This window comes from Terrapene carolina, unplaced genomic scaffold (genome assembly GCF_002925995.2).
Source record: "Terrapene carolina triunguis isolate 2854851 unplaced genomic scaffold, T_m_triunguis-2.0 Scaffold33911, whole genome shotgun sequence".
Lineage (NCBI taxonomy): Eukaryota > Metazoa > Chordata > Testudines > Emydidae > Terrapene > Terrapene triunguis.
In genome coordinates, this window is record NW_020698262.1 from 13,988,847 (window position 1) to 13,997,863 (window position 9,017).

Sequence of the window (9,017 nt, forward strand, 5' to 3'; positions counted from 1 at the left end):
GGCAGGCAGGGGGCAGCGCTTGGTCCTGCTGGTGGCTTGTTGGGCCCAGCCGGGGATCCTGCCCACGGGTGGGGGGCGGAGGCCGATGCAGCGACTGACTGGCTCTGGGTCTGTCCCTGGTCCCTGCAGAGGTACGTCTGGTTTAACATCGGCAGCGTCGACACGTTTGAGCGGAACCTGGAGACCGCCCAGCTGGAGCTGGGAATGGAAGGCTCCCAGCAGGTGGCAGTGTTTTACACCAGGGAGAGTGACGGGTGAGTGCCAGCGGGGGGAGCGGCTGGCTGCGTGTGCTCTACTGCACCATTGCTGCCCTGTGACGCTGGCTTGTGCTTCTCTCCACTCCCAGCACATTCCTCATGAGCATGGTGCCCATTCTGCTGCTGGTTGGCTTCCTTCTGTTCACTCTGAGACGCGGGCCAATGGGAGCCGGGCGCGGAGGACGAGGGGGCGGGCTCTTCAGCGTTGGCAAGACGACGGCCAAGATCCTGAAAGACAACATTGACGTGCAGTTCCGAGACGTGGCCGGCTGCGAGGAAGCCAAGCTGGAGATCATGGAGTTCGTGAACTTCCTGAAGAACCCCAAACAATACCAAGACCTGGGCGCCAAGATCCCAAAGGTGCCATCTCAGAGGGCGGGGTGGCTGGGACCCTCAGCTGAGCAGTTGGAGCGCTGTCCTGGGCAGTTTGGAGCGCTGTCCTCTGAGCAGTCCAGGTCCCTGAGCGGAGCTTTGTGACTAATGGAGAAAAGAGCGAGGAAAGGTGGGCCCAGCGACCGGCAGAGGGCAGCTCGCCCGACCCGTGCTGTGTCCCAGGCCTGAGCCGTGCTGAGCAAGTAACTCAGCCTACCAGACGGGTTCCCTTGCTGCAGACAGTGGGGCATGGTGCGGAGAGGGGTGCTGTGTGCACGGCACCGCAGGGGGCGCGGACGCTTTCACAACTGTGCAGCGGGGACGCTCATGTTACAAGCTGCCCGGATTCCAGCGCTTTGCAGTGCCTCTGGCCACTTGCACATTTAGTCACTTCTCTTTCCCCCCCGGGATGTATATTAGTTACCATGGGGACGATGATGTCATTGGTGTGGGCAGGGCTTAGTGGCACCTGTAAGTGCTGGTGAATGTGATATTTTGAGGTGTAGGAGGCACCAGGGTGTGCGCAGTGCAAGGCGTGGGGTGTGTGTCCCCCCCTACATGGGGAAGGGGAGGTGTAGCAGGCGCCTGTGCACACACGTACACACAGACTGCCTCGCTAATGCCGCGGTTCCCCTCGGGCCCTGTGGCTCAGCGCTGTCTGGTGATACTGGAGCCCTGTGTGCTGGCCGTGCTGGACTCTCCTGACACGCTGCCAGGCTCTGTCCCTGGCCTGCGGGCCAGGCCTGCTATGAAAGTGATTCTAATGGAGGCTGCTGGGAGGGACCCAGTCCCCAGACATGCCCGGAGCCACCGGGTGACAGGAGCAGCCTAGCCGGTGTTGCTGGCAGCAGGTTTCTGACCGTCAGTCCTGCCGATGGCCCCATGCTAGCGCTAGTCTCCGTTATCTCTGCTGCAGGGCGCTGTGCTCACGGGCCCGCCGGGCACCGGGAAAACCCTCCTGGCCAAAGCGACGGCGGGAGAAGCCAATATTCCCTTCATCACGGTGAATGGCTCGGAGTTCCTGGAGATGTTTGTGGGCGTGGGGCCCTCCCGGGTAAGTCCGTGGCAGCGAGGCTCATGAGGGCTCCCCAGAATGTTGTGCCTCTGGGGGGGGGGGGGCGCGAGTCCCTTCTGAGGGGGTCATCTCTGGTGCTGGAGCTAGACGGGGGTGGCTCCTAGCTGCCACGAGAGCCTGGGGAGCAGTGGGTCTCCCGGACGGTGGGCGGGACAGGCGGGGAGCCGGGCTCCAGATTCTCTTCCAGTACTGGCTCGTGTGAGCCCCCTCGGCTCGTTGGTGCTGCATGCACTGCACAGGCTGCTGGGCCGGGGCTGTGGCAGGTCTCTGCAGGCCCTGCCCGGAGCCCCTGGGAGGTGTTAGCCTGGTGCTGTTGTCTTCCTCCCATCTCAGCCCTGGCGGGAGTGCCCCAAACCAGTCGCTCCTTCTCTGGGGACAATGGTGCTGAGAGGATGACTGGCTCTGCAGAGCCCCTGCTGAGTCCCGTCCCTGCGGAAGGGCAGTGGCCAGTGGGGGCCTGTCCGGAGCCTTGGAACCCCTGCGACCCATTGCGTGTGGCTGTTTCAGGTTCGGGACATGTTTGCCTTGGCCCGCAAACACGCCCCCTGCATCCTGTTCATCGATGAGATCGACGCCGTCGGCCGGAAGCGGGGCCAGGGGAACTTCGGGGGGCAGAGCGAGCAGGAGAACACCCTGAACCAGCTGCTGGTCGAAATGGACGGTGAGTGAGCAGAGAATCCTAGAATCTCAGGGTTGGAAGAGGCCTCAGGGGGTATCTAGTCCAACCCCCTGCTCCAAGCAGGGCCAACCCCAACTAAAGCAGCCTGCGGCAGGGCATCAGGGCGCTCCTTAGAAACTCGGGTGCTGGGTGCTCCCAGACACGCCAGGGCGAGGGGTGCTGCACGGCTTCTCAGAGCCTGGGTAGTGGCTTTATGCTCAAAGCTAGTGAAAACAGAAGGTCTGGCTTGAGCAGTGGAATCTGTCTGGCCTTCTGGGCCCACACAGGGTAACAGCTGTGAGCCCCTCAGAGCCTGCTGGGAAGTCCAGGCCCTCCCAGTCTCCTGTGCATTTTGCTTTCTCCCCCCGCCGATACCTGTGTGACCTCCTCCCACTTTGTTTAGGGTTCAACTCCAGCACCAACGTGGTGGTGCTCGCAGGAACAAATCGCCCAGACATTCTGGACCCTGCGCTGCTGAGACCGGGGCGCTTTGACCGTCAGATTTACATCGGTAATGCCTGCCACGCCTAACCCCGGCAGATTCTGCCCTCCTCCCTTGCTCCCCAGCCGAGGCTTCATCATTAGCGGTAGAGAAAAAAACGTCCTGCCCTACCGCTGCTAACGCTGCCTTCGGAAAGCCGGGGACCGGCGGCTGAGCCAGTGAGTGTGGGGTGGGGAGATCTGGTGCCTCGCCTGGCGTAGGGAGCCTGCTGTCCCGGGGAGCAAATTGAATGTCCCCCAGCTTGGCTGGAAGTTGCAGTATCATCTGGCCTCTGTATAAACATGGAGTTCCATGATAGTTGCAAGGAGTGGGGGGAGCCCAGCGGGGGTTAATGTGAAGCGGGCAGGGCTGGAAGCAAGACCAGCCCGGGCTTGATAGATCTGCAGGCCCCTGTGGTGGGGTGTGAGAGATCCCAGTGCCAAAGGTGGGCATTAGCAACACTGGTGCCACCTTGGCTCATACGCTGCATGGGTCTCTGGACAGCGGCTTGTGGGACTGGGTGCTCTAGTTGTCCTCGGGCAGCTGCTGTTGTAAACAGGCCTTTGCCACTAGGCAGCCCAGCCTGGCAAGTGTCAGTGGGGGCGTTCTGTGCACCTTCAAGTCCCCCAGCCGTTTCCGAGTGATCCTGGCTGTGTGCTGTCGCTGTGGGGCTGTTATGCAGCTGCTGCATTCCCCGTCCGTGGGGTCTCTGCAGCGATCTCTGCACGTTGTGCGACGGGAGGTGCTCTGGATACAGGCATCGCTGTCCTTGCAGGGAAACAGGGACACTTCCAGGCGGTTGATTGTAAATAAAGATGGCTGTGAGCGTTCTCTCCAGTAACAACCTGGGGCAGAAAAGGCCCCTGATCTAGTGAGTCCAGTGTGGCGAGGATACCAGTGTGGTGAGGAGAAGACGTCCCTGTGGAGAGCTTGTTTGGCAGTAGGAGCCCTGCATTATTCATTTCTGAAACAGCCTCTCTGACTCTGTTCCTGCCCAGGTCCGCCTGATATCAAAGGCAGAGCATCCATCTTTAAGGTCCACCTCCGGCCCCTGAAACTGGAGGAAAGCATCAGCAGAGATGCCCTGGCTAGGAAATTGGCTGCATGGACTCCAGGATTCACTGGTGTGTGGCAGGGAAATACCAAGCGGGAGGAGGCGTGGGGGAGGGAGCTGTAGCAATTGGCTGCGCTGCTGTGAGACAGCTCGGGGGTGGGAGGACAGATGCCAAGGGGCTCTGGAAGTACCTAGACAGAGCAGCTGTGAGCCCCCTGCCGTTATGGACAGGTCCGGAAATGGTAATGAGCAGCACAGTAAATATTCACTGCAGTCTTCCAGCCCCTGCAGGGTTCACTGGAGTCGCTGCTTTCCTCTCCGTCTCTGCTGCCGAGGGCTGAGTTAGCGCGTCAGCGTGCCGCCCCCGTGGCGGAAGGCAGCCAGGCCTCGCTCTGCTCTGCAGGACGGCAGAGGGATCCCAATGCTGCCCCACATTCTCTCGGTCTTTGCCCCGTTTCGGCTGTGAATGGGACCGTCCCCACTCACTGGTCCTTCCCCAGCGGGGTGTGACCTGTGCACACAGGCGGGAACGAGAAAGCTGCAGTGCTGCTAGGCCAGAGGACTTGCCTCTGCTATTCCTGAGCTGTGTTCATATGCACCACTCTGTACAGAGCGCCCCCCTCTGGATGCTCGAGGGAGGGCAAATGTCAGCAGCTCTTAGACTGCAGGGCATGGGCAGATCACTGGCTGGGGTCAGGAAGGAAGCCCCTTCCCCAGGAATAGCACTGTGCAGTCAGGTGTGCTTTGTGGGGATTGGAGCCGGGATACCTGAGCAGAGGGGCCTTGATCTGCCTGGCGGGTCCTGCTGCTGGAATTGTGCTGGGAGGGCGGCGGGAGCCTGTTAGCCTGGCGGGGGAGGGCAGCTCTGCAGGCGCCAGCGAGGTGGGTGACTGAGGAGTCCAGCGCCCTCTCTCGGAGGGGACTTGTGGTACAGCCGGGGATTCAGCCAAGCCCCATGTTCCGAGTGCCTCCTGTGCCCAGGAGCCCAAGCGCTGCACCGGCGCCGGGTTCACTGCGCGACACCCAGAGCCCACGCAGCCTGGGGGACGCTGGTCAGCTCCTTTGGCGCCCCGTGCCGCAGAGGTAGCGCTCGCCCTGCTGGCCGTGGCTGGGGGGCGCTCGAACTGCCCTGGCTGATCCGGGCTCTTGACGTGTGCATGGGGACTAGGCTGATGGCGTGGCCCTCCTGTCCATAGGTGCTGACATCTCCAACGTCTGCAATGAGGCTGCCTTGATTGCTGCTCGCCACTTGAAGCCCTCTATCACCGAGAAGCACTTTGAGCAGGCCATCGAGAGAGTCATCGGGGGTGAGGCCAGTCGGAGCTCTGCTGGGGGGCGCGGCTGCAGGGGGTTCTGGGAACCACGCAGGGCGTGGCTGGCTGCTGCAGTTTGCTTTGGCCCCGCGCACAGCCCAGACTGCTCGGCTGCTAGAGCACAGACTGACAGAAGGCTCAGGGCTCCTGCTGAGGCTGCCGGACGATGCGCTAGGCAGCGTGGGGTTCTCTAGGGCCCTGGGGCTCAGCCCAGGCTCACCTGCTGGTCGGGCCCTGCTCCCAGCTGAGGGGAAGGAAGAGTCTTGGGGAGATGCCCAGGCACTTCTCCTAGGGGCCGTTACTGTGGGGGAGCCGCCTGTGGGGCTGTCAGGAAGGCTACTCTGTGTCCCCTGTACTCAGCTTAGGGGTGATGGGCCCCCCTCCCACACAGCCTAGGAGCTAAGCTGAGCACACTCCTGCTAGCCTGAGAACGCAATGGGTGGGTCCCTGCAGGGCGAGGGGAGCGGCTGCAGAGCTTCCCAGGCGTGGGCCGAAGAGCCACGTGCTCCCTGGGGAGTCTCAGCCAAGCGGCTGCAGCTGCTGGAGGAGGCTGGGGAGCTGGAATGAAAAGCACCGCGTTTTCCCCAGGGGATGGGAAGCAGCAGGGCTGCTGAGCCGTGTGCAAACCCCAGTGCTGCCCCCCTAGCCCGCTGAGCTAACGGTCGTGCAGCTCTTGGGCCTGCAGCGGCTTGGAGCAGCGATGCCAGCCATCCTGATGGGCTCGTCTCGCTCCGCTCCAGAGCTTGGCCCAGCCCCGCAGAAGAGGTGCTCGTGAGAACTAACGTTCCAGGTCCCGTCCTGTGCTCCTCGTCTTCCGGTCCTCCCACGTGGCCGGGGGTGTGCAGGGCTTCCTTGTCTCCCTCCTGTGGCCCCTCCAATCAGCACGGCATCAGCTTACCTCCCCGGCAGCGCTGTGAGCTCCTAAGCCCTGAGCTTGTGTTCTAGAAACCCACCGCACGGAGCTGGGCAACTCCCATGCCAGGCACATCCCTCTAGGGGGCCAATACCGCCCCCGAGCCTAAAGAGCAGGCTGGGCCTTGGGAATCGTCCCTAGCCAGCGAGCCAAGGCCCCAGGTGCTGTCCCTGGCTCGGAAAGGAGGGGAGTGGGGTTCTCCCTGCTGGGTGTTGTGGACACCGCTGGGTTTGTTTCACTGGGGCAGGGGGGCTTTCTGGCTCCCACTACGGGGTCCGGTACCTCGGCTCCCCATGAGTGCCACTGACTCTCCCGAACCTGTGTCCAGGTCTCGAGAAGAAGACCCAGGTTCTGCAGCCGAACGAGAGGACCACGGTGGCCTATCACGAAGCTGGGCATGCTGTGGTGGGATGGTTCCTGGAGCACGCTGATCCGCTGCTGAAGGTTTGTGTCTAGTCTGCTCCCCCTTCCCAGTGGCAGCCTGACGGGACTTTCCCATTGCCTGGCGGATCTGGAACTTCACAACATGTCCTCCCCAAGCGTGACTGGCGAGGGGCTCGGGTCAGGATGAGGAGCCAGCAGCTGGCGGGGGGCTCTGTTGGCTGGATTATACCCTCGGGGCCAGACAGCCGTGGAGGCTGTTGAACATTTCTGTTTCGGTTGTACCTCAGGCCACCCTGCCCTTGAGGAGAGCACCTCTGGGTGCTGGGCACCACACAGGCAGCGTTCCGGGCCCCTCCCTTGCCCTGACTGTCTGCCGGGCTGTTCTGCAAAGAGCATGCTTGCGCTCAGGCCCCGTCCTGGCCAGCTCTGGCGTCTCCGGGTAAAAGCCGAGCCCCAGGGGTGCTCCCAGCATGCTGGCCAACATTCCCTCTCGCAGGGAGATTCTAGAATCCGGGAGCCGTGGCGGAGGGGCCGGTCTGTCACCAGGTGTCTCGTGTCTTGCAGGTGTCGATCATCCCCAGGGGCAAGGGGTTGGGCTACGCACAGTACCTGCCCAAGGAGCAGTACCTGTACACCAAGGAGCAGCTGTTCGATCGCATGTGCATGATGCTGGGCGGCAGGGTAGCTGAGCAGCTGTTCTTTGGGCGCATCACCACGGGCGCTCAGGACGACTTGAAGAAGGTGACGCAGAGCGCCTACGCCCAGGTAATGTCCAGAGCAAGGAGCGTGTGGCTGGCACCGTGCTGCCAGGTGTCTCTGCCCGGGGGATGGGAACGGCTCAGCTCGTCCCCTGGGCACTAGCCGGCTTAGTGGGGCTGCTCTCTTCCAGATCGTCCAGTTTGGGATGAGTGACAAGCTGGGCCAGGTCTCCTTCGACTTCCTGTGGCAGGGTGAGCCGCTCACAGAGAAACCATACAGCGAGGCGACAGCCCAGCTGATAGACGAGGAGGTCCGAAGCCTCATCAACTCTGCATACGAAAGAACCCGGGAGCTACTGACGCGGTGTCGCGACCAGGTGGAGAAAGTACGTGAACGGGCCCTGGTCCGTGCCCCAGCAGGAGCCAACCCAGGGGCCTCTGGTGGCCCAGTTGCACTATCATTAGCTGGATGGTTAGCTCCTCCCACACTGGCATGGGACACCCGGAGGGGAGAGGAAGAGACGGGTCTGTCTGTCACCCTGACGCACAGCGTGCTGGAGCATTTGCCTGTAGGGAAGTGTGTGCCGTGCGGCAGGGAACGTGCAGAGGCTGGACGGCTGAGGAATCGGGCTGTGATGATTTTATTTTCCCCACAGGTAGGAAAGCGTCTCTTGGAGAAAGAAGTGCTGGAGAAAGCGGACATGGTTGAATTGCTGGGCCCCAGGCCCTTTGCAGAGAAATCCACCTATGAAGCGTTTGTAGAGGGCACCGGGAGCTTGGACGAAGACACCTCCCTCCCAGAGAGCCTGAAGGACTGGAACTGCGAGAGAGATGAGGAGAGAGCGCAGGAGAGCACCTCCTAGCAGTGAGAGCCAGCTGGGGAGGACGGTGCCCGAGCTGCTGCCAGCCCTTGCCGCTGGGTGGGCGCTGGTCCCCAGGGACCCTTTCTGTGTGCATCTCCCGGTGGTAATGCCGACACCGGACAGAGCCGTCCAGGAGGCCGGAGCAGGAGCGAGGCTAAGTCTGTAAATAGGAACAGCAGGCAAGGCCCCTGCTCCGCCATGGGAGGGCTGGTGCACTGGCTTTCCCTCTGAAAGCTGCAGGTCCCACCCTCTCCTCTCCTCTCCCCGGTGCCAGCCTCGGGCCTGGCTGGCTGACACAAGGGCTCCAGCCGCACCCGGTCCCGACAAGTGCCCGTTCCTACTGGCGGGTACAGCAGCTGCTTTCCTGGTGCTCATGGCCCAGTCTCCATGGGCCTGTTCAGTCTGTGCAGGGTGGATGGGGCGTGCTCCTGCCAGCGTCCACCTCTCCCCAGCAGCTGTCCCAAAGCCAGGAGGGTGCTGGAGGGACTCCCCAGCCACGGGACGGAGGCTGGGAGCCCAAGCAAGCACCAGGGTGAGCTCTCCTCGGACTAGCGACTCTGTCCAGGATGCGGTTACCCTAGTGCTACCACAGCATCCTCCCCGACTGGAACGCCCTCCCCAGCACAGCCAGCCCGGCACGAAGGGGGACAAGGATCCCAGGCCATGTCCCACAGTTCCCTGGGGCGTGAAAAGAGCCAATGCCAAAGCTTTTCCCGTCCTCTCCAGGCGGAGGGGAGGGTGCGCAGACGGGGGAAGATCCTCCCCTGCGAGTTCCTGTCCTCAGTGCCTTCCAGCCGAGTCCTGCTTTGCCGTCGGCTCCCTGTGCATAGCAGTGTCTGAGCGAGGACAGCGGTCTAGGAGACGAGGCAGAACCAGTCCAAAGAGCCCTTCAGAGCAGCGGCCGCGCGCGCCTGGTAGAAAGAGCCAGCCTGTGGGCAGTCCCTGCAGC

General features: G+C 62.6%; 1 protein-coding gene across 1 annotated transcript; it reads left to right on the forward strand.

Moving 5' to 3' along the window:
- The first annotated feature begins 7 nt into the window (after nucleotides 1–7).
- Nucleotides 8–8,246, forward strand: LOC112118540 (AFG3-like protein 1). The gene is made up of 11 exons (XM_029914253.1): nucleotides 8–254; nucleotides 347–617; nucleotides 1,546–1,683; nucleotides 2,212–2,365; nucleotides 2,766–2,873; nucleotides 3,842–3,967; nucleotides 5,094–5,204; nucleotides 6,452–6,567; nucleotides 7,072–7,272; nucleotides 7,397–7,591; nucleotides 7,862–8,246. Exons 1-11 carry the CDS (start codon nucleotides 205–207, stop codon nucleotides 8,066–8,068), a joined length of 1,677 nt encoding a protein of 558 aa, XP_029770113.1. The 5' UTR covers nucleotides 8–204; the 3' UTR covers nucleotides 8,069–8,246.
- The last annotated feature ends 771 nt before the right edge of the window (nucleotides 8,247–9,017 follow it).